This window comes from Nycticebus coucang, chromosome 1 (assembly GCF_027406575.1).
Source record: "Nycticebus coucang isolate mNycCou1 chromosome 1, mNycCou1.pri, whole genome shotgun sequence".
Classification (NCBI taxonomy): Eukaryota; Metazoa; Chordata; class Mammalia; order Primates; family Lorisidae; genus Nycticebus; species Nycticebus coucang.
The window spans coordinates 15,278,347-15,304,308 of NC_069780.1; the positions used below are offsets into that span (position 1 = coordinate 15,278,347).

Here is a 25,962-nt window from a genome sequence, read left to right on the forward strand (position 1 = left end):
TTTTTTCCCTAGTTGAGAAATAACAGAAGTTGTAAAATCACATGTATTCATGGACACTGAATACAAGGTCCTAATAAATAGGAGAAGGATTAGCAGTCAAGATCGGTTCTCTCCTAATAAGGACTCTTGACGTTGCCACAGACGCCCTCTGGTTCAAGGACATGAATGTGAGAATGGTTTAATAGTTTTCTCTGTTGAGAGAGAGGGGTGGGTAAGAAGGGACTTCCTTTGGCTGGCACCTCTCTGAATGCCTTGCACACTGTGGATTCTTCTCCCCCAAATGACTGGCTCATTAAAAAGTAGGCAACATTTACCAGTCTTCGAGAATTTAGGGAAGCCTAATTTTAAAACCTCTGCTGTTTACAGGCTGCTCTCCAGGGAATCTTTGGAAGATTTGTTTCAAAGGCTCTTTATATTTTAGTGTCTCTAAGCTGCTGCAAAAGATTACCACAAACTTGGTGGCTTAAAACAAAAGAAATTTATTTTCACACGGTTCAAAGTCCAAAATCAAGGTGTTAAGAAAGGCCAGAATCTCTTCCAAGGCTCTGAGGGAAAATCTTTCCCTTTCCTCTCCCAGCTTCTTGTGGTTGTCTGCTGTAAGGGCATTTGGGATTAGATTTAGAGTTTACCCAGAAGATCCAGAATAATTCGTCACATTCCTTAATTGATCACATCTGAACAGTCCCTTTTTCCTGAAAAGGAGCATTTACAGTTTCTAGGGATTAGAACCTGATGCCTTGGGTGACTAAAGGTGATAATTAGTAAATTATCTTGTGTTTAGACATTTTCTAGGACTGTCTCACATACTGCTTACTGCAAGACAGAAACCTAAAGTTAAGGTTCCAGAAGTCCTTCATCCAACCCTGCTTTTTCCTGTCATTTAAAAACATACATATAGGGCGGCGCCTGTGGCTCAGTCCGTAGGGCGCCGGCCCCATATACCGAGGGTGGCGGGTTCAAACCCGGCCCCGGCCAAACTGCAACCAAAAAAAATAGCCGGGCGTTGTGGCGGGCGCCTGTAGTCCCAGCTACTTGGGAGGCAGAGGCAAGAGAATCGCTTAAGCCCAGGAGTTGGAGGTTGCTGTGAGCTGTGTGAGGCCACGGCACTCTACCGAGGGCCATAAAGTGAGACTCTCTCTCTACAAAAAAAAAAATCAAAAAAAAAATACATATATATTTTCAGTACACAAGTAACAAGTGCTCATTGTTTTTAAAGAAAGTTTTTAAATAGAGAAATTTTGCATAATAAAAATTATCTCTAACCTGACCTAGATATTAACATTTCTACTTTTCCCTAAGCATTTTGGCATCCTCAACACACAATGCATACTAAATCTATGTTTTTGAGTAAAAGACCGAGTGAGCCAACATATCATTCTGTGGATTTCTGTTATCCGGTTGAGGAAGTGGTGCTGGGACTTTCCAGAATCGTATCAAATCTCTGCACTGCACCAGCTACGTGCAACTCAGCTTATGCATTCTTCAGCATTAACTTCTGTAACTGGACAGTGCTGGTTCACGTAACCTCAGTAGATGTCCGTCATTACCATTCAGGGTGGGAAAGGGATTTCACTCCAAATGGAAGAACGTGGAGTGGAAATGGTTAGTGGATGGGTTTTGTGCCAACATCTGGTTTATATTTTTCTCCTAATTTTAGTCTTTCAAAAATGACAAAGGATACCTTAAGAAAGGCAGTGAGATGTTTAGACCAATACTGAATGCCTGTAGGATTGCAGAGGAATTCATCTACGAGATAAATGTTGAGAAAAGTAACTCTAGGCCTCTACCAATTTTGAGACTGTGATTCTAGAATTTTAGCTTTAGAAGTATAAGGTCTTTCTTTATCTCATTTCCAAACTATCTCCCCTTTTACTACCTCAATCAAGGAATTTCTCCATTCTGCAATGAATCAAAACATATTGACAAACAGAAGTGACCCCAGTGTAGCTAGAATGAGATGGTTATGCTTCCACAGAGACCAGTGATAAGAAGAAGCTTGATAACTATAGAAGTTATCTGTAGAACTTCTTTAGATTTATTTAATAGCAGCCACTTATTAGACATAGGAACATAAATTGAGTTAGTAACTAAAGGTAAAATCCTTAAAGCAACTTGTGTTCATTCCTTCACTTTTTTTTGTTCAGAAAATATGTATTAGGAATCCACTGTGCCAGAGTCTCAGCCTGGTTCTGCTAGAGCTTTATATTTCTCATTTATAAAATCAGAAGTACTCGTGTCCCTTGGTCATTGGTTTAGCAAAGTGTTTAACAAAGTAATAGTCAAGAAATGTTAGCAATCATCCATATCAGCATCAAATGCTGTGCTATTTATTATGATGATTGCTAAGCAGAGATTTACTTCTTTTGGTTAGTCCAGCTTTGCAAACATGATAGTGAAAACTGGCTTTAAGTATTCTAGTTTATCTTTGCATTACTCAGCTATATGTATTAATAGCACATATATATTGAACCTTTATTACAATCATTTTTGTATTGGGGGATTAGCAAAATGTGAACCCCAAATGCCTTTGAGGCTTCTGGGATATTAGAAAAAAAATTAAATATTAAAATAATAAATACTGTTTACCAGGCATTTTTCTACAAACTTCGCTGTATTAGTTTGTAATAACGTGATGAAGTAGATTGTATTTTCATCCCATTTTAAGGATGAAAAAAACCTAAGAAATAGTATTTTGCCTGAAGTACCATGGCTGACAGGTGTGAGAATGGGAACCCTATGCTAGGGGGGTTGACTCCAGAACAGATATACTTACCCACAAACTTCATTGTTATCAGGAGATTGTCGGCAGCCAGAACACTTGTGGATACAATTAATATCTTTCGTAAGTGTACAGTATCCTGTTTCCTTTCATAATGGGGCTTCGTATGTAATACTTTTTTGAACTTTCTGCCTTCTCCAAGTAACTCTTAGGTACAGGAGTACAAAGACTTTATTGGCCTTTCTCATCATTATACTCCCTGTGCCCCAGAAAGGGCCTAGGTGTGGTTTAATAAATATTTGTTGAATGAATTAGTTCATTCATTTGTTGAACGAACAAAATCGAATGAACTTACAGCAGTTTAATAAAAACTGTTGAATAATATTTATTTCACCTTTATCTCATTTTCAAAACTCTGTGTAGTCTCCTCAAAATACACATATCCTGTCAAACTGAAAATTTGCCTTGTTTCTTGTGATCATTTTTATGCTAGAAAAAAGACCACATCATTGTATTTCTAAAACTGCATAAAAATGCTTTTTGTAAGCCAAATTCCAGAGAACAAGATCTGCATGTCTCTTTTCAACAGTCTCCAACCTTACCTCAATCTCCTGTGGTTTAAATACTAACTAGAGATGAACTTTCTTTTTTATAGCAGTTTTAGCTGAAAGGAAACTTCTGGTGTGGTTCTGAATTATGTGGCTTTTGCTGACTCTTAGTTGTCAAACTATAAAAGATTTTGTTTATTCTAGTAAGCTATGTTGAAGTTTTAAAGATTTGATATAAAAAAGATATTCCCTATCAGGAATAAAAATAAGTATAATTCCATGAGTATGCTGATTGATTATTGTTATATAAATACTGCCAAATGTGCTGACCTCGTATCTAAAAGAGCAGATAGACTTCCTTCTTTCTTATCTTCTGAAATCTGCAATGAAGCACACATCATGCAGTGATCATGCCCTTACTCAGAAAACTTACGACATTTGCACCCTGGCTCTTTTGTCACTTAGTATTCTAGCAAGAAATTAAAAGCTGCACCCTAGAAGGATCATTGAAGAGTGTGTGAGAAAGAAACCATTTATTAAACTTTGGGAGGGTTAATGAAAAGCAGTGGCTGGGGCAACACTCTGGGTTGGAAAATACGGCAGAACCCATTACCACTCGGTTGTACTGGAACATGGGGAAGCCTGTAACTTCAGGTGTGTAGACTGAGATGGGACCTGGCGCAACTACAACCAGGTTGCTGCCTAGCATAGAGGGAGACAGGGAAATAAGTATTTTGAAGTACCTTTTGGGTAGTCTTCTGGCTTCTTATTGTGCCCTCACAAACCCAACTTGAAGACAGAGATCAAGTGAGCCCGGTTTGTGTGATTCATAGAGATGACTCTCTTAGGGTACAGAGTAGAGTGAGGGGTGGAGAGGTCTGCAGGAACAAAGAGAAGATGTCCAGCATAGGTATAAACAGAAAATGAACAAACATCACCCACTTTGGGCTTACAGAAAATGCACAAATGTTGCTTACTTTGGGCTTAGTCTATGGGCCTAGCAGAGCTTGAATCTTCCTGACTCCCATGTCTAACAAGAGGCATCACCTTTTTCCTAGATAAAAAGGGAAAAACTAAAGTCCATTTTTTACTCCTCTTCTTTTTTTCCTATTTAACCTATGACCTGTTTATTTTTCTTAAAACTATGTCCCCACTAATCCATCTCAAATGCAAGTGCATGCCATTTCTACTGCTGGCGTCTTTGTGTAAGTCTTGACTTTACCATCTTGTGTCAAATTAATTGCTTTATGACAACAAACTGTTAGGAGTCTGGGGTTCTTAAATCTCCATCTGCTTTGCTGGGGAACACGTACTGGCTCTCGGTTGTTACGGGTATCAAGTGCAACATCTCCCGCCTCGGCTTAGATTTCCCAGAGCACATCCTCAACATATGTAACCCACAATCTGCACTTCCTAATTATTTCTCCACATGGATCTTTAGCTTATTCTAGTGTGCTCTGCACATATGGCTCTAATTTCTGATTTTGTTGATGTTATTTCCTGCACTTTGAAAGATTTCTCCTAGCTCATTAAATCTTAAAAACCTATCTTCCTTTAACAACCATTTGCTTTATATTATCTTTCCTAACTAACCAGCTTGGCCTTATGATACTTTTCCTAAACTTTTATTGCATTTACTTGTTTTTCTACATACTTTGGCACTTACTTGTTGTACAGTTATGCACCGTGTTATTCTTGTGTTGAGAGGAAGAGTTTATTTCTTTCACATACCTCATATCACCTGAGATAATTATAGAAATTACTAGGGCTGTCTGGAAAGTATTCAGCCATTACTATGAAAAATAGAGACATAGACCGCTGGATACTTTCTGGACAGCTAGTGTGTAGCTGGCATGGTGGATGTCGATAAATTACTTCTAAGTTAGAGAGGGCACTCCAATTAATACTTCCTTATTAGTCAGTTGCTTCTTCAGTTGGCTAGTGTATAGCAACTCTCTAAGAATTAAACAAATTCATTGAACAGTGCATGATTCTAGAGGACTAATTCCTCTCCTAGGTTATTTGCTCTAAAGGAATAGGGTAAGAAAGAGAGCTCAAAGACTTAGCTCCATGAATGTTCATTAAAAGTCTTTGCAGTAACATTAGAAAAATGCATAAACACTTTACAGCAATAGAAGATGTAAAAGTATGACTATTCAAGCAAGTATTATTCAATTCGACTTTTAAAGATGATGTAGACTATTACATGGGCACAATAAAAATATATGACTCTTAAATTTTGAAGTTGCCTTTTTATTTTGATTACTATTTTTATAAAAATTAGTTTACATATTTTTATATATGTTATTTGTTCATATACAAAAATATGTAAATATATGAACAGATAGATGAAGTATTCATATGGGTTAACTGCAGTGGGTACATTAGAGGTTTCTGCTTGTTTACCTGCATTTTCTGACATTGCTAAGTACTTTGAAAATAACTATCACAATTAAGACATTTCCCTTAGTTGTGGACTTTACATAATTTCTATGCAAGGCGATCAAGATAGTTGTTTCCATTAAATGATTTTACTTTACTGTATTGAATGACTTATCAAATTGACCACAGTACATGTTTGTCTGTTACAGTATATCCTGCCTTAAACTCATCTATGGATGTTTAAACTATTATTTTTACATCACAGCTTGTTTGGAAAACTGTCAAAATATAAAACTTGTATAATGTCAGATTTGAAAATGAAAACGATAACTTTAGGTAGAAGCAGCTTTTTCACATATATAAAAAGACAGCAAAGGGCAGCATGACCTGGTGTCTTTTAATTACCAACTGAGGTCATCTGGGATTTCATCAAGGCTTTGTTTATGCAGGAGAGAGACTTGAATTCAACTTATATGGCACACATACAGTTTAAGATCTTAAGTAGAGCCCGAAGGTATAGAATTAAACAGGAGTCACACAAACATGTGAATACTATGTATATCTGATGTATATCTGGAAGGTTAGATGCTGCGTTCTAAAATAAATCATAATTTGAAATTACTTCACAAAGTCCTTTCAGTAAATAGAATAAAATCTTAATGGAAGCCATTGATTTTACCACTTAATATAAAAACCATAGAGATTAAGCCTCTGGGGGTAATAAAAGGTCTTAATTATGATGAAAATCTTCAAAGTATTTAGTAAATTAAAAACAATTATTATTAAGATACCAATGAACAAAATGGGATTCATAGGCCAGAGGAATCTAGATATGATGAACATCAGAAAAATGTATTTCTTGGAGGAGAAAAACCAAGGAGTACCTCCATCACCTGACTTGGGAAAATGTGGAGTGAGAGGGATACTTCTAACCTGTAATTCCTTAGGTTTTAGCTAGGGAATACCTTGCTTTATGTCTGTAAGCCCAGAAGGGGGGAACTAGTTGATAACTATAATTTTCTGTGCCAAACCAGGTAGGATGTTCAATGAATGGTAAACTATATTAGCTAAATACATATTGTTTTGAGGTGTGAAAAAAAATGTGCAATATTGTAGGCAAAAGCCTGGGTTTTGACTCCAGCTTGCTTGGTTTTGCATGCTGTCTTTCCAGCACTAATAGTACTCATTCACTCAAAAAATATACATTTTTAGCATTAATTATATGCCAGAAAAAATGTTAGACGTTGGTGGTAAATAAAATATCAAAACACATATTATCTTTGTTTCCTTATGAATTAATGAGGGAGATATACATTAATCAAATAACCTTACAAAAAACATAATTATGTACAGTGGTACATCATTCCTGGATAAATTCAGGAATTTATGCAAGTATATCTTAGATGTAGTCATTCGTAAGAATGGTATAAAATAACCAGGGAAATAATGTTGTCCTGCGTTAGATAGGAGCAGGATGCCCTTTATAGAAGGGCAATTTGCTAGACAATACAAAGCCACAGAAAGCAACAAAAATGTAACAATGGAAAAAATAGGTTAGAGATATGAATGGTGCTAGACCACCCAGACCTTTATCCTAGAAAAAAATGAAAGCTGTCACAGATTTTTTTTTTAAATAGGAAAGTTGCAATGCAAATTTCTGTTTCTGAAGATTACTCTGAGTGCTGTAAAGAAAAAAAAAATGGGTTGACATATTCTAAGGTTTTTCTGGAGAATTCAGTGAAAGAGCATTTGAAACATTCCAGGCAAGAAATAATGGTTGCTTTTTAACTAGAGGGTAGTAACAGGAGAAATATGCATGTAACAGAGATAATGATTCCTGCATTTCCGATTTTTGCAACTGTATGGAAGATGGCGCCAGTCACTGAGTTAGAGAATGCAGACTAAGGACCAGATTTACTTGTATTTTGATTTCACTAAGTTGAGTTTAGTATGTCTTTGAGATATCTTAGTAGGAATGTCAAATAAGCTCTTGGATGTAAAAGTCTGGAGCTCAGAGAACCTTGGGTTAGAAACACTGATTTGATAGTCATTGTCTTGTAATTGGTTACTGAAGTCATGGGCTGGAAAAAGAGCCAGAATAGAGGGAATCGTTGGTTAAATCTTGGAAAAACTCAAATATTTAAAGATCGATTAGAGTCAGCAAAAGAGACTCAGCAATCAGAGAAGTGAGGCAAAAACCTGGAGAAAACCAAGAACTCAAAGAAGTGCTTCAAGAAAGAGTAGTCAATAGTGATGAATGCTTCTGGAAGGTCAAGTTAATTGGAGTTGCTCATTTCAAGCACGCAGACTGTGAGAGTCATGAAAGTAGAATTCTGGGTACATAAACCAGGCAGTAGCGGGACACGTGTAAGGAAACAGATTCAGTGTAGACAACTCTTTGCTAGCCAAGGAAAATGAAAAGAGGATAGCTGAAAGGGAAGGTGGAGTTAAAGTAATTTTTTAATGGGATAGACCTAAATATGTTTTAGTAGTAGCGTCAATGTTTCACTAAAAGGAGAGAAATCCAACATGTAGAGAAGAAAATGGATAACCAAGAGAAATCTCATCACAACTTTGCTGAACATTTAATTAATGTCACTGCCTTATTTTCACAGCTATAAAGTGGGAGAAATAATACCTACCTCATAAAGTTACTCTAGTAACTAAATATGATGTTGTTAGAATTCTCAGTAAAATTTCTAACACACCAAATGTATTTTTAGAAATGGTACTTAAAAAAAATCTAGCAGCTAATGTAGTGTTTTAGGTATATGAGATGCTCAATAAATATTTGTTCAGGATTGAATAAATATGATTCTGGTACATGATTTTTGATTATTGGGAACATAAAGGAGTCTGATGCAAATGCCGGATTACAGACATACCTTGGGTATTCACGATGATGATGATGATGATGATGATAGTGATGATCTGTGAGGTTTGCTATCTGATAATGTGGATGATTTGCCCATTTGTGTTCACAGGGCACTATTTTTCTGCCTGGAAATAAAGTCCTTGAACATCCCTGCAATGAAGAAAACCCAGGGAAATTCCTTTTTGAAGTCGTTCCAGGTAGGATATTTTATTGTCAACTCCATGTTGGTAAAAGTAAAGACAGATTAGACCTAGTTCATTCTTCTTGAGTCATGGCTGAGAACAATAATTCAAGAAGGCAACTATCAAATTTAGTTAGCATTTACACAGATAGTGACTCCTGGTATGTACGCTGGTATAAGTGAATGCTCGTGTACGCATGACCACACGGCTGTTGGATTTCCATTCGTCCACAAGACTCCAGAGTTGACGGGAAGTCATGACGTAGAATTTGTAAGAGACTATTAGAGAAAAATTTGATTTTACAATGGTCTTGTGACACAAAATGTGACTAGATGTTATAGGTAGAATGCTCTTCCCAGCTCAGGCACTGACATTTTTTCACAAACCTGCCTCTTAAAGGGTCCATTGACAGAAAAACAAAACAAATGCCCTCTTTCAATGGCTTGCCAAGTATTACAGTTCTGTACCTCAACTTTGCTCCCAAACAACTACTTCCACATGTTTGGCTTGTGCAGTTGAGTGTGGCTGTGCCACGTCGTCAGACTCTGCAGTGAAACTTACCAACAGCTGTTCATTTTTCCCGTCATCTGTACCATTCTTATTGTACCTGATCTTGACTTAAATTTTTTACTAACCCAGCAACAGTTTCTCCAAGGCAGTGATCTACTTCTTTGATCAGTTCTTCAGCCTTTTCTTATCCTTTGATATAAGAAAAAGGGAGGTAAGAATGTGATTTTTATAGAATTGGCTCTGGCCGACCCAGTTTATGTAATATTGATATTGATTTAATCATAGAATAGGGTGGGTGTGAATTTATTTGAGCAAGAGAGTACTATGTATTTCTTTATTTTTCTGTATTTTATTTTTATTAAATCATAGCTCATTCTTATCAATAATGCTGGCACAAAGGCAGTCAATAACATACATTTTTCTCAGATTTACAAATGCTGGGAATCTGAAATGTGAACTCATATTTTTTCCCTTCAATGAAAGCAGCTGTAGCACTGAGTTCATCTGGCTCACGATGGAATCCATGACTAAATGTTAATTAATGCAGCTGAAGTGCAGAAAGGTTAGTCAGATGCACTGTGTTATTTGTTTCCCCCCAGGGAGAACATATTGAAAGAAACCTGAATCTTGTTTGCCCCATTAAAACCCTTTTATTCTTACTTCTCACTGGAATACCCTGTATAAAATCAGATTCCAGATGTTGCAAAGTCTTTGAAGTCTCAGTAGAGGAAATTTCTTTTCCTATTTATTCTCAAACATCCAAACATCAGTGCATCCTGGATCGTATATAGCGTGATTTTAAACGGATGAATATAACTCTTTATCTCCAGGAATACTGGAAGTCTCCGTTTTCATTCAGTCAGCTAGCTGCGAAGAGATTGCATCTTTTGGTGAAGAAGTTCTGATGTAATATGGATGGATATTGTCAATGCTGTTTTAGGGAGAGCTGTGTATTCAAGACCAGCTTGAATGGATGAAACCTCTTCTCCAACGTGCCTCTGTTCTAGGGCAGACATCTCGTATGCACTGCATATGACATAATGGCTTTTGATGAGTAAAGTTTAAGAAGTTTAAAAGTATGTAAGGTGGTGCCTGTGGCTCAAGGAGCAGGGCGCCAGTCCCACATGCCGGAGGTGGTGGGTTCAAACCAAGCCCCGGCCAAAAAACCACAAAAAAAAAAAAAAAAGTATGTAAGGTGGAATCTGAAGGTTGCCTTTTCAAAAAAATCGTTTTGAAAGAAATTTAAACTTGCTTCTGTAATTTTGGAGGTAAGCGCAGTATGCCCATAGTTTATTTGAAAGGATGCTCCCTGAATTATTAATAAGTGTGTAACTTACATAGTCACTTCTAAATTAGATTTTATAATTCTGAATTTTCTCAGGAAGTGTGAAAAGAAATAGGCTAAAAACTTGTTTGTAGAGAGAGCTGGGAAAATACACATGACTAGATTGAGAATTCAGTGTTTAGGTCATTAATCTTGGTCTCTGGGGCCAAGTTGGTGTGTCCCTGACATCAGGATGGCAGCTCCAGGCAAATGCTTTTCTGAACTTGTATAATCATGTGGTGATCTGGAGCACATGATTTTCATCATTGTTTTTTCAAAATCAGAATTGTTTAGGGATAGCATGACACTTGGTTTATATTTGCAAGTGGAAATGACCAGATAATATTTTCCAGTTTTCCCAATTGTGTAACAGTTTAACAGGGACTCTAGGAGATTATAGCTGCTTCTTCTTATGCGGATCTCATAGGAGGCAGGAAGGATTGCAGAAATATGGTTGTGCCTTGTAGAGAATTATCTACGGACCTGTCTGGCAGCAGACCATCACAGCACACTTACTTTGCACTGACTTTCTCTGTGGAGTTCTGGTAACTGCCACTTCTTAAATCCTATCATAAAAATGATGCTTACAGATCCAAGAAGTCTCTGTCTTTGTGGGAAAGTACCTCAAGCTTAACTACCTAAAATATATCAATCAATAGAAGATTACATTTCTTAATCTCATCTACCCATAATGCTTTCAAAAAGTCTCCAGTAAGCTCTCATCCATATCTGAGAGCTGCCGGGAAAGTGTCCAACCACGTGTATCTCTATTGTTCAGATTACATGGCTGGATATTTTCTAGGCAGACTTTTAGTCTAGTGTTATATGAACACATATACATCTGTGTGTGTGTATCTAAGGATACAGGTCATCTAGAATGCTTTATATCTTTATCCTTTATTCATATATATCTAAACATAGGTGGGAATTTTTTGTTTTGTTTTTGCTTTCTTTTTAATCTCAAGTATCTTATAAAACAAAGGAATAATCATGTGAAATTATGGAAAAACAATAATGAACAGAATTGAGAATCTCAGATCTTTATATTACTTATTTACATTTTTTATATAGTATCATATCTCTAGATTTTAGGCTTTTGTAAAAACTGATCTAAAAAAAAATCAAACATATTTTGGGCTTAATTTCTTGTAGCTTCATTATCCCATGAAATGAATAATCTCTCCAAATAATGGTATGATTTATAGCATTTCACTCCAATTTTTTTCCTATTTCCCTACTTGCTATTCAAAAAGATGTCAGCCAAATTGGCAAATTTGAAGACTTCTGTGTCACACATGCCAAATTTTAGGCTGGAGTGAACTTTTATGGCCAAGTGCTAAGCTTTTGGGAAATGCAGTTGAGAAAGGAATGTTGGCGGCTCTGTAATATACAATCCTTAAAGGAAGAAAATGCGGTTAGCCTCTTTGCTTCTCAAAATGTGTTCTGGTCAAGTTTTCCTTGTGATGTTAAAAAAGATGAACAGAGTGATTAACAGAATCATGATGCTTTAACGTTCTTAGGGGAACAGTCTCTGACAGCAAAAAAAAGAAAAAAGATACAGAGACAGAGCCTGGCAAGAAGAGACAGGACGATTGTCACTCCAAACATTGTAATAAGGAGCCACGTATTTGTTTCTGGTTACTATACCCTCCACACCTGGTACAGTAACACCATGGTACTAAACAAATACTTATTGGCTGCGTGTGTTTGCCCGGTTCATGGAAGAATCTCGATCCTGTGAAACTGCCCCACTTTGCTCTGTTGAGGCCTCTTTCCCCTTTAGTTGGACTTTTCCTTCCCCTGATCCAGCGAAGCCCTCTTTGTGGCTGTAGTGGCCGATGTGGAGGGAGACTCCTTGCAAGCTTTCCTTTCCCACTTCTCTGCCTCCCTCTCCGATGAAGACCCCCAGAGAAGGATGGAAGCAGGCAGAAGTCTTCCTTCGCAGATGCTGTTGCTGGAATGTAGCCCTTTCAAGCTGACTGGGCATTTATACATGTGTTCCTCTCCAAGGGCTGGCTCTTTAAGGAGGTACCTTTGTGGATTTTTCAGTGTCCCTGAAATTGGAAACCCACTTCACATGGTAGGAATGTCCCAGCTTGGGGATGGTCCCGTTGAATGGGATACAACCAAAGGGCTCAAAGGCAATTCAGTAATCAGGAAACTCATGTGCCCTGGGTTGCCTTGCAAAGGAAATAAATGCAGACTGCTTCACTGTTGCTGGCTCCCTCGTCCTGCCCTTCTCTCTGTGGGCCATCAGCTTACTCCTCAGCAAAGTCAGTGGCCTGCCAAGCTTCGAAGCAAAGACAAGTCCCCCACTTAGAGGAGGAGCGGTGCCCGTTGCAGCGTACATCAAATTTTACAGACAATGCACTTGTACTTGCCCGGCTTGTTTTGCTGGGGGGAGAAATCCTAGTCCCCCCCCCCATACACAAAAAAGCAGTGTTTATCTTGAACATTTCTGTCTCCAAGAGACACTTCCTCTTTTCTAGTCTTTTTCTTGTAATAGTCAGAGGCAGTTTTGTTTTTCTCTGAAATGCTTTCTCTAAGTAGGCCCTGAAGGTAAGTGGTGAGGCATAACTGTCATTGGGCTTTTCAACTTCAAATGCGGATTTTTAGCCCTTCTTTGAGGGGTTCGGATCTTAGCAGCAATTCCAGAAGAGTGAGGACGAAACTCTTTATTTCTGTCCATCTATAATTTTAGATTGAGTACCTAAGGAACATACCCTGCTGGAGAGCTGTGTTAGAAGGCTCATGAGGGCATGCTTTCTGGAGATCTTTCGTCTGTGAGGGAGAGGGGAAGTTTCAGTGGGGCCAGAGAAGCTGCCCATCGTGAATGCCATGGTGACTGAGGTCTGAGCCGACCTGATGGGGGACACTGAGGCTGGGATGTCCCTCAAGGTTGCTCCAAACTGCGCGGCTGGGCCTTTGTTTCCTGGCATCAGGGAGTCACTAACTGAGAGAGGGGGAGACAGATAAACTCAGGAGAATCAGCTCCCCATTGCTGTGGGGCACAATTTCCATGAGGGGCCACGTGCACATCAGTCTGTAGAGCTCCCTTTGCCAGGCAGTATTTCGTGTGTGTATTCCTTAATTTAATTCTCATAACACCTCTGTGAGGCAGGCAGTATCATTATCCCTGTGCTATCCATTCTATAGATTAAGAATCTGAGGCAAAGAGAATTAATTTGATCAAGGTTGAAAAGCTAATGCTGTAGCTGTGTTTGTAATGTGTGTATATATTTATATACACATAACATATACACATATATAATTATACATCACTCATTTGCAGGTAGTGTACCAGGAGGTTAAAATAAAATATATATATGACCTAAAAATGGGCTATTAGAGTATTAGAGGTTAGAGCCTATTTTAAGAGTATGAATATGAATATATGAAGTTCTTATTTTTTAACTGAAATGGATACAGTGATATCTTTTTTCAGCTTGTCCACTAAAGATGAAAGCTTCAGTGCTTGAGGTAGGAGTAGACATTTTCACTTATTTGCAATTGTGAATAATAAAATACATAGAATGCAAATAGGCACTGATTAAAGATGCCCCTTGCAATTCTTTAGAAAGCATGTTCTGTGGCTAAACTAAACCGTCATGAAAAAAGCGTGCGGAAAATCACCCTTGGCAGTGGGGGTCTTACTTACGTGTGAATAACCGTAGCAGGGGAGGATTCTGCATGTGCAGTGTTTTTCCAGCAGAAAACCGTCATAGTCTGGGGTCCAGTTCTGTTCCTAACAGGACACACGTTGCTGAAATTGTTCTCAGCGTCTTCACAAACTCCCGCCGCATACCAGCCAAGTTACCACTTACTCTCTAGCTACCAACCAACACACCTGATATTAATCATATGCTGGGACACAGTCCCTCATCCAGGAAAATTCTTATTCTGAGTTTCAAGAGCAATTGTCAATATTCCAGGCCCTCAAAGCCCCATCTGGTCCAGTGCCCAAAATCAATATAACTAAGACTAGGGAGGCTTTCTAGCCTGTCTCTTACCCAGGGAAAGAAAAAAAGAGGTAAGCAGGGAAGAAAAGAAGATGAGAAATGAAGAGGTAGCTATGGAAACAGAGAGAATAAGAGAAATTTTGAGGGACAAATTGATTTTCCTCTGCCTAGAAATAAAATTCAGCCCTGCAGAAAAGATCAAGGTGTTATTTTCCTCCCCTCTAGCCATGCCTATGCTAATTATTTTCAGGAGGCTCAATTATATATTCCTTCTGCAAAATTTCCATTCCAATTATTTTCCAGAAGTATTTCCTAGCAGTTAAGTGAGAAGTTAGAGGACATGGATGCTTAAGGCATCTAATTAATGATTTAAAGATCTCTTTGCCAGAAAAACACATATACTTAACCAAAATTGCACACGCCTTCAAAAGCTACACAGACTCCCTACCACACAGTCATGGCCCATAGATTAAGATAATGGTTTATTTTGGACCAGACTTAATTATGTTTCTTCGTCCATGTCCGTCTCTGCCTCTGTGTTTATGTGTTCATCTCCGTGTTCCTGTACTTCCGTGTACTTCATCCATGTACCCGCGGGCATCAACATGACAAATTAGGCTCTGTTATTTGAAATTACCCGGCATGCTTATTAGTTTTAGACTTTGGCCTCTCTGATTCCGTTGTTCTTTCTCCTGCTTCTGTGATTGTGTAATTCCACAGACCTATTTCATGCATTTACCAAAGAACTTTTCCTGGATAGAACATTTCCTGGGTCTGGAGGCTGTAAAATGTTTCATGTATCAGAACTTGAATCTACTTAGATGGTCCACACAGCTGTTTTGTGTAATAGGCCAACTGAGACATAAATTGTTCTGAAAGATATTCATGGGTGTCTGGGACAGAAAAAAAATTTTACTTTTTGAGATCATGAAGTCACACACGGAAAGAAAGTTTACCATCCTTGTCTGCATTTGTGACTCTGAGTTGAACATACAATGTCATTGGATTTAAAATTCTTAACATTTAAAACTGTAAGCCAGCAGTTAGCATCTACTTCATATGAAAATATAGGGATATTATAATGGCACTTTAGCATAAAAATTGGTCATTTTCTTTGTTCACAGGTAAATATGCTGTTCAGCCATTCAATTCTACATTCCCTTTATTTTAACCTTTCTTCCCATTTTGTTTTAGTACGTGAGGAAAAATCCATGCAGTCAGCTGTGACGATCTCTTTTTTTGTCTGCGTAAGTCTGTAGGCAGCCCTGACTTTTTTGGGGGGGTTGTTGGTTTTTTTTTGTTTTTTGGCTTAATTTTAATGTGTGCAAATCATTTAGATAATGTGAGTAGGAGTTATTTATAGTGTGAAAATACAGCTCTATATACACAAGTAGTTCTGAGCATGAGTTAAATAACTGCATTGGTAAAAATCAGCATGTTTTAGCTACTATGTATTCTTTTATTTTAAAAAAGGTTTTAGAATTTTTGCTTCCTACGTAAAATACTTTAAAATTTACACTTGAATAAAGTGATTGACATGGTACCAAGAGCATTTTTAAAATGTTTTTAATCCTTTGAAATTCTGACTAATGCCATTTCAACCAACAGGCATTTTGGGGCATTTATGGAACGACTGAAAGTGTCAGCGTATGGTCCTCTGATGTGATGTACACTGTTTGTATGAGAAGTGTTTTCTTACTGTGGCTGTACACAGGTTGATCCATTCACCATCATTATATGCTAGATCAGGGGCCAGCAAGCCTATTCTGCAAAGGACTGAAGAGTAAATATTTTAGGCTTTTTAGGCCATAGGGTTACAACTGCTCAACTCTACTGTGGTAGTTTAAGCAAATGGGTATGGCTATATGCCAATAAAACTTAATTTATAGAGACTGAAATGTCAATGTCACATAATTTTCAAATATCAAGAAAATTATTCTTCTTTTGATTTTTTTAATGATTAAACTATATAAAACTTAGACAGTGGGCCTGATTTGGCTCATGGGCCATAGCTTGCTGACCCCAGGGCTAGATTTAAAAGCAAACCTATGAAAAGGAGACTGCAGATACTAATATAAATCACTAATCCCCACTGGTGCCACAAGAGCCAGAATTAGACCTCTGAGACAGCCTGGCTCCCCAGGCCATGGCATTACCCACTGCCTCAGAATCATGATTCAGGAACTATTTGCCAACATTTTTATTTAGAAGTTCCATCTCTGAATAATACACACACACACTTTTTTTTCTCTAAAATCATGATGATCCGAAAAAGTGTTAGTGACTTAAACAGAAATTCTCTCTTCGAAACATTGTCTTAACTCATTTAGAATTCTAGGTTCTGACCAGAAATGAAATCCCTTGAGTGACTTTATGAATACTATTAATAGGAGATTGAGTGTGCCTAGCATGAAAAACATTTCCCATACTTCGTTGACTCCACACAAGTTCAGGAGCTATTCATAAATATTCTGAGATAGAAGCATCCTTTGCAAGATCAAATAAGTTTGAAGTATTTTCTAAACTCTTTTTACAACGTACATTATCATCTTAAAGCTCTAAGTATTTCACAAAAAATGACAATACATTGTGTATAAATAAAGCAAACAAACTTAGGCTTATCTTCTCAGAGGGCTAGTTTATTTCCCCCACCAGGGATCAGTCAACATCTTCCTGCCCCTAACACCACCAGTTTTCTTTTAGCACCAGCATGAGAAACGCTCCTATAATATTCATATATATTTTTTACATATTTCAGGTCCTCGTTTTGTTATATGTCAGGTTTTAATTCACATTTTAATAAGAGCTAAACCCAGGCTTCACACTCATGTGAACACACAGAACCCCCACGTGACAGCCTTCTGATACCAGTAAGAATAGGGACGTATTTATTATCAAGATCTCATAGGAGCTAAATATTCAAGAGTTAAGAGAAAAAAGGAGGGAAAGAAAAATGAGATTATGGGTTTAAACATCAGTAAACTCTGCATTCCTCACGTTGTCTGTATTCTTTTTCTTCTCCGTTAGTTGGAAGCTCCTGAGAACAGACACCTTAGATCCCTAACGCCCAGCAGAGTGCCGTCTTGTAGTCTATGCATGTTTATTGAATTAGTAAATGAACTACATCGCAGCTTTATCTTCTGTGGAGTGACTGCATGGGTTTAGTCAAAATTAGAATGACTATCCAGCCTTGAATTATCTAACCTGACTGTCTATCATGCCTTTCCCCAGGACTGGAGACCAGAGAAGTTCATTAACTTCTCCGACTCTGTACTCTTCAAAAGGCAGTCCCCATTGCCTCATCCTTGGGGACTTCATTAATGCTACAGCCAGTAGTACTGTCATTACTGTGATGACAGAAGCCATCTATGAACAGTGACTTGCCAGAATATGTGGGATCCCCCCACATTGTTCTTTTTTTTTTATTATTAAATCATAGCTGTGTACATTGATATGATCATGGGACATCATTCACTAGCTTCACAGACCATTTACCAAGTTTCACGTATACCCTTGTAAGATGCACCGCTGGTGTAATCCCACCAATCCCCTTCCCTCTACCCACCTCCCCCCGCCCTCCCCTCCCTTTCCCCCTTCCCCCTATTCTTAGGTTGTAACTGGGTTATAGCTTTCATGTGAAAACCCTAAATTAGTCTCATAGTAGGGCTGAGTACATTGGGTACTTTTTCTTCCATTCTTGAGATACTTTACTAAGAAGAATATGTTCCAGCTCCATCCATGTAAACATGAAAGAGGTAAAGTCTCCATCTTTCTTTAAGGCTGAATAATATTCCATGGTGTACATGTACCACAATTTATTAATCCATTCGTGGATCAGTGGGCACTTGGGCTTCTTCCATGACTTAGCAATTATGAATTGAGCTGCAATAAACATTCTGGTACAAATATCTTTGTTATGATGTGCTTTTTGATCTTCTGGGTATATGCCCAGTAGAGGAATTACAGGATTGAATGGCAGATCTATTTTTAGATCTCTAAGTGTTCTCCATATCTCTTTCCAAAAGGAATGTATTAATTTGCATTCCCACCAGCAGTGCAAAAGTGTTCCCTTTTCTCCACATCCACGCCAACATCTCTGGTCTTGGGATTTTGTGATATAGGCTAGTCTCACTGGAGTTAGATGGTATCTCAAAGTAGTTTTGATTTGCATTTCTCTGATGATTAAAGATGATGAGCATTTTTTCATATGTCTGAAGGCCGCACGCCTGTCTTCTTCAGAGAAGTTTCTCTTCAAATCCCTTGCCCAGCCTGCGATGGGATCCCTTGTTCTATTCTTGCTAATGCGATTGAGTTCTCTGTGGATTCTGGTTATTAAACCTTTGTCGGAGACATAACCTGCAAATATCTTCTCCCATTCTGAGGGCTGTTTGCTTGCATTACTTACTGTGTTCTTGGCTGTGCAGAAGCTTTTTAGTTTGATCAAGTCCTAGTAGTGTATTTTTGAAGCTGCTTCAATTGCCCAGGGGGTCCTCCTCATAAAATACTCACCCATCCCGATTTCTTCAAGGGTTTTCCCTGCCCTCTCCTCTAGTATTTTTATAGTTTCATGTCTTAAGTTTAAATCTTTGATCCAGTGAAAGTCTATCTTAGTTAATGGTGAAAGGTGTGGGTCCACTTTCAGTCTTTTACAGATTGCCAGCCAGTTCACCCAGCATCATTTGTTAAATAGGGAATCTTTTCCCCACTGAATGTTTTTAATTGGCTTGTCAAAGATTAAATAACAGTAAGTAGCTGGATTCATCTCTTGATTCTCTATTCTATTCCAGACATCTACCTCTCTGTTTTTGTGACAATACCATGCTGTTTTGATCACTATTGATTTGTAGTATAGTCTGAGGTCTGGTAGCGTAATTCCTCCTGCTTTGTTTTTATTTCTGAGTAATGTCTTGGCTCTTCGAGGTTTTTTCTGATTCCATATAAAACAAAGTATTGTTTTTTCCAGATCTTTAAAGTATGACAGTGGAGCTTTAATAGGGATTGCATTGAAATTATATATTGCTTTGGGTAGTATAGACATTTTAACTATGTTGATTCTTCCCAACCATGAGCATGGTATGTTTTTCCATTTGTTAATATTTTCAGCTATTTCTTTTCTTAGAGTTTCATAGTTCTCTTTATAGAGATCTTTCACGTCCTTTGTTAGATAAACTCCCAAATATTTCATCTTCTTTGGCACTACTGTGAATGGGATAGAGTCCTTAACTGTTTTTTCAACTTGACTGTTGTTGGTATATATAAAGGCTACCGATCTAGGAATGTTGATTTTGTAACCTGAGACGCTGCTGTATTCCTTGATCACTTCTAAGAGTTTTGTAGTAGAGTCCCTAGTACTATCATATCATCCGCGAAGAGTGAAAGTTTGATCTCTTCTGACCCAATATGGATACCCTTGATCGCCTTTTCTTCCCTAATTGTGATGGCTAAAACTTCCATTACAATGTTGAAAAGCAATGGAAACAATGGGCAGCCTTGTCTGGTTCCTGATCTGAGTGGAAATGATTCCAATTTAACTCCATTCAATATGATATTGGCTGTGGGTTTGCTGTAGATGGTCTCTTTCAGTTTAAGAAATGTCCCTTCTATACCAATTTTATTAAGTGTTCTGATCATGAAGGGATACTGGATATTATCAAAAGCTTTTTCTGCATCGATTGAGAGAATCATATGGTCTTTGTTTTTTAGTTTGTTTATGTGCTGGATTACATTTATAGATTTATGTATATTGAACCAGCCTTGAGATCCTGGGATAAAACTGACTGGTCATGATGTATAATTTGTTTGATGTGTTGCTGGATTCTGTTTGTTAGGATCTTGTTGAGTATTTTTGCATCTATATTCATTAGTGATATCGGTCTATAATTTTCTTTTCTTGTTGGGTCTTTCCCTGGTTTGGGGATCAGGATGATGTTTGCTTCATAGAACGTGTTGTGTAGTCTTCCTTCTTTTTATACCTTTGGAACAGGTTAAGTAATATAGGTACTAATTCCTCTTTAAAGGTTTGGTAGAATTCAGACGTGAAACCATCTGGTCCCAGGCTTTTCTTTTTAGGGAGGTTTTGTATGGTTGATGCTATTTCCGAACTTGATATGGGCCTGTTCAACATTTCAATTTGATTCTGGCTAAGTCTTGGAAGGTGACGTGCTTCCAATTATTGGTCAATTTCCTTCAGATTTTCATATTTCTGAGAATAAAGTTTCTTGTAATATTCATTAAGGATTTTTTGGATTTCTGAGGAGTCTGTTGTTATTTCGTCTTTGTTGTTTCTGATGATGAGATTAGAGATTTTACTCTTTTTTTTCCTGATTAGGTTGACCAAAGGTTTATCTATTTTATTGACCTTTTCGAAAAACCAGCTTTTTGATTTATTGATCTGTTGTATTATTCTTTTGTTTTCAATTTCATTTAATTCTGCTCTAATTCTGGTTATTTCTTTTCTTCTACTGGGTTTGGGGTTGGAATATTCTTCCTTTTCCAGTTGCTTGAGATGTCCCATTAAGTTGTTAACTTCCTCTCTTTCCGTTCTCTTGAGGAAGGCTTGCAGTGCTATAAATTTCCCTCTTAGAACTGCCTTTGCAGTGTCCCAGAGGTTCTGATAGTTCGTGTCTTCACTGTTGTTTTGTTCCAAGAAATTGGCGATTTCTTTCTTTTTTTTTTTTTTTTGTAGAGACAGAGTCTCACTTTATCGCCCTCAGTAGAGTGCCATGGCATCACACAGCTCACAGCAACCTCCAACTCCTGGGCTGAAGTGATTCTCTTGCCTCAGCCTCCCAAGTAGCTGGGACTACAGGCGCCCACCACAATGCCCAGCTATTTTTTGGTTTGCAGTTCAGCCGGGGCCGGGTTTGAACCCGCCACCCTCGGTATATGGGGCCGGCGCCTTACCGACTGAGCCACAGGCGCTGCCCAAGGCGATTTCTTTCTTAATCTCATCTGTGACCCAGCTATCATTCAGCATAAGGTTATTTAACTTCCATGTTTTTGTATGAGTATGCAGATTCCTGTTGTTACTCAGCTCAAGTTTTATTCCATGGTGGTCCAAGAAGATGCATGGAATAATTTCTATTCCTTTTAATTTACTGAGGTTAGACTTGTGACCTAAGATGTGATCGATTTTGGAGTAAGTTCCAGGGGCTGGTGAGAAGTATGTGTATTCAGTTTTGTTGGGATGAAATGTTCTGTAGATGTCTGCTAAATCCAAATGTTGGATGGTTAGGTTTAAATCTAAGATTTCTTTGCTCAGCTTCTTGTTGGAGGATCGATCCAACACTGCCAGAGGAGTGTTGAAATCTCCGACGATTATGGAGCTGGAGGAAATCAAGTTGCTCATGTGTGTTAGAGTTTCTCTTATAAATTGAGGTGCATTCTGGTTGGGTGCATAGATATTAATAATTGAGATCTCATCATATTGAGTATTACCCTTAACAAATATGAAGTGCCCATTCTTGTCCTTCCTTACTTTTGTTGTTTTAAAGCCTATTGTATCTGCAAATAAAATTGCAACACCTGCTTTTTTCTGATTACCATTTGCCTGAAATATGGATGACCATTCTTTCACCCTGAGTCTGTATTTGTCTTTTAGGTTAAGATGTGACTCTTGTATGCAACAGATATCTGGCCTGAGTTTTTGTATCCAGTCAGCTAACCTATGCCTCTTTAGAGGACAGTTTAAGCCGTTTACATTAATGGAGAATATTGATAAGTCTGGTGAAGTTTTGGGTATCGAGTTTTTCAAAAGTCCAGTGGGCATTTTTAATCCTTTCGCCAGTGTGGAAATTGGAGTTTGATCCGAAGTTTCTGAGTGAGTTTACTTTTGCCCCCCACTTTGTTCTTGGCGGCAGGTTTCATTATGCTTTCTCAGGCTGTTGGTGTTATTACAAATAGTTTTTCCCCCCAGCAGTCTTGTGGTAGGGCCTCCTCGAATTAGGAAAAGAGTGTGTTCAGGTGAGTTGATGGCTGGTGGAGAGAACAACCAGTGTGTTAGGAATTATGTGGGGATGAGGAAAGGAAGTCATACTTCATAGGATAAGGCACATTGGAGGAGGAAAACGAGTGTGCAGCCCCATGGCTGCTGATAATAGAGTGGGAAGGAAGCTCTCAGCAAAGATAAAGCTGCCATGTCCCTGGGTCCTGTGCCAGCTCCCAGGGAACCAAGAAAGGCTTGCTCCTTTATCTTTTCTTTTTGTAATAGAAACTGAGATGAAGATATCGTGAGTGTTTCAAAAAGTAAAGCCCTAAGGACCACCTACAGCCCAACAACATATCCCTGGGCCCGTCAGATTTCCTAGCTTTAAAATGCGTGCTATCTTTATTGCCTGTTATACTGAGGGCTCTTTTGGTCCTGTCTACATTTTGAATGCTGCATTTCTTAAAAACTGTCCATCTTCACAGCCCCATTACTTCAGTCCTACAGAGGCCTCCATTAGACATTCCCGAGAGGTCTTGGATTCTCCAAAAATGGTCCCACCTGCTGCAATCTCTACACCCTAAATGAGAAAACTGGCACCTTGAGGTAAAGCCATCTAAAATGTATAAAACCCCAAGGATACTCAAGTACATTGCTAAATGCTTTGCAAATACAAAGCTGTTTGTTTTACATATGTTAGAATAGAGAAAGAGGAGAGACTGTCTTCTATTACAGGAGGAGAGACACCTCAGGGAAGCATGCTAGGCTAAAATGAGGGTGAAAGGAAATCTGTCAAAGACGCCCTGGAGGCCAGCAAAGGCAGGGGAGAGAGAGCGGAGAGTTCTCCATCGGACAGGACATGGATTAAATCCCAGCTCTGTCCTTTGAACCAGTTGCTTAGGTTCTCAAAAGCGCAGTTTTCTCTTAGGAAATGTGAAATGTGCACATTCCCTCATTATGTTATGGTGAGGATGGAAGGAGATAAAATTGGGAGGAGCTCTCAGCACTCTGCCTGACCCAGGGTAAAGCTTAGTGAAAAAGTAAGAGACATTTTGGAGCCATTGGATACAGCCATGTATAAACAAGTGGTGACCCAGAGACTCAGCTGTCTTACATGGGATTGTAAAGGTTGTAGGAATTTAGGAAACAATGTCAGTGTGTACTAGAGTAATCAGGAAAGTCTTCCCAGGGAGTCCGTGGCCGGAATTTAAAGAAATGACAGGATTTTGATTAGATAATTATGGAGTTAAGAATTTCAGGGTGAAAAAATATTTGCAAAGGCATGAAGGAGGTTCTGAGACAAGAAAGGAACAGCACAAGTGCCCCTTGTACCTGAAAGGGAGGTTACAGTAAGAAGCGGGTATGCTCAAAGGACAGGTGGTGTAACTCACAAGTGTGTCCTGCTGATTCAGGCTTTCCAGGGGAAATGGCTGTTTGGTCATCCCTTTTATAGAGCCAGCTTGGAGCAGTCCTGGGTCTTAGGGAAACAAATAGACGTTCAGACACCAGGCTGCTAGCACACAGGCAATAAGCTGATTTTGTGAAAATACACAGCTAAATCCTAATCAAAAGCTTGTATTTCAAACATAAAAGTAATAAACCTAAATGTGAACTCATGTACTGTATTCAAGTTGCAGCAACTGTCTGTGCATCCAGCAGGCCTCACCGACTCTCTAGGCCAGTCACTGGACTGTTACGGTGAAGTGAAGTTTTCCCATGAACTTCTACTTGGTTAGCACTACTAAATAGCATTTTGTTTGTCTGTGACAAGAAAGGGGAGCAGGTAATAATAGTCTCTAGAGCAGCAGTTCTCAACCTGTGGGTTGTGACCCCTTTGTAGCAATGAAAATACATCCTGCACATCAGATATTTACATTATGATTCATAACAGTAGCAAAATTACAGTTATGAAGTGGCAATGAAAATAATTTTATGGTTGGGGGTCACCACAAGAGGAGGAACTGTATTAAAGGGTCACAGCATTAGGAGGCATTGGAAGGTTGAGAACCACTACTTTAGAGTGTTTATTAGTTTTCTAGAACTGCTGTAACAAAGTACTACAGCCTGAGTGGCTTAAACAGCAAGAATTTGTTTTCTTAGAGTTCTGTAGGTTAGAAGTCCAAGGTCAAGGTGTCTACAGGGCTGCGTTTTTCTGAGGTCTTTCTTCTTGGCTTGGAAGTGGCCACCTTCTCCCTATGTCTTCATCTGCTCTTCCCTCTGCATCCTTCTGTGTTGTGATCTTTCTTTATATAAACCACTCATAGTGATTAGAGCCCACCCTCATGACCTCATTTTAACTTAATTATCTCTGTTAAGACCCTGTCCAAGAAGGGTCCCATTCTGGAGAAATAGGCATAAGGACTTCCACATATGTATGGGTAAACATAACTCAGCCCATTATTGAAATAAGAAAGAATGAGACCTAACTAGTCACCTAGAGGCTTCTCTTTTTCACAAGGCCTTTCTCCTCTCTCTCTCAGGGAACCTAGTAGCCATTCAGACATCAGGCTGCTGTCACACAGGTAATCAGCTAAATTTGTGAAAATACACAGCCAAATCCTAACCAAAGGTTATATTCCAAACATAGGAGTAATAGACCCAAATTCAAACTTGTATACTGTAGTCAAATTGCATTAACCATTTCTTTTTTTTTTTTTTTTGTAGAGACAGAGTCTCACTGTACCGCCCTCGGGTAGAGTGCCATGGCCTCACACGGCTCACAGCAACCTCTTAACTCCTGGGCTTACGCGATTCTCTTGCCTCAGCCTCCCGAGCAGCTGGGACTACAGGCGCCCGCCACAACGCCCGGCTATTTTTTTGTTGCAGTTTGGCCGGGGCTGGGCATATGGGGCTGGCGCCCTACTCACTGAGCCACAGGTGCCGCCCGCATTAACCATTTCTTAGATTCATACATGGTTAATGGAGTTTGTCATGGAGTGTTTGAGCTCCATCAAAGATGCTGTATATGCACCACAACACAATCCAGATCCCCAGCTACTTCTTCCATAAATTGTGAAAAAGCTGAAAGATTTAGCAAACCCAAATTATTAACAAACAACATGTGAAATGAAAATGGCGGATGCCCAGGGAAAGAACAAATATTTAATATCTAGCTACTCTTTTCTGAAAATTGACCTTAGATTTAGAATCCTTGTTAATTTTATTCCTAGCGTTTTGCTTTGTTTCACTAAAGGAAATAGATTGGACTTTTAGCCTTTGTGTTGTTGTTACTATCTTTGTTTTTTTTTTTTTTTTAATCTTATTCCTTTTAAATCAAGTCTAATTTTATTTGGAAATGAAACTTCCTTCTAAAAGTGGAACACTCGTGCTTTCAATATTACTACCTTGTGTCTGGTCAGGGCCAGGCATCGCGGGGAGCTGTGGTATATCGTGTTCAGTTGCCCAGGCCTCTGTAGTGAATTACCACCTTGTCCTTCAGGGGAAGAGAGGAAAGGGGTATCAGGACAGGCCAGGAAGGCTTCCGGGAAATCAGTGCAGGGCCCGACATTACTCAGGGTTCGTTTCTTCAGTACCAGTCA

The 25,962-nt window shown here is 38.6% G+C and overlaps 1 protein-coding gene across 3 annotated transcripts in view; it reads left to right on the forward strand.

Annotated features, from left to right (window-relative positions):
• The window catches only part of ARHGAP24 (Rho GTPase activating protein 24), a 668,175-nt gene that overhangs the window by 396,519 nt on the left and 245,694 nt on the right, over positions 1-25,962 (forward strand). For all 3 annotated transcript variants that reach the window (XM_053599789.1, XM_053599915.1, XM_053599718.1), the window contains exon 3: positions 8,634-8,721. In XM_053599789.1, coding sequence (XP_053455764.1) covers positions 8,634-8,721 — 88 coding nt within the window. The remainder of the gene's footprint in view (positions 1-8,633; positions 8,722-25,962) is intronic.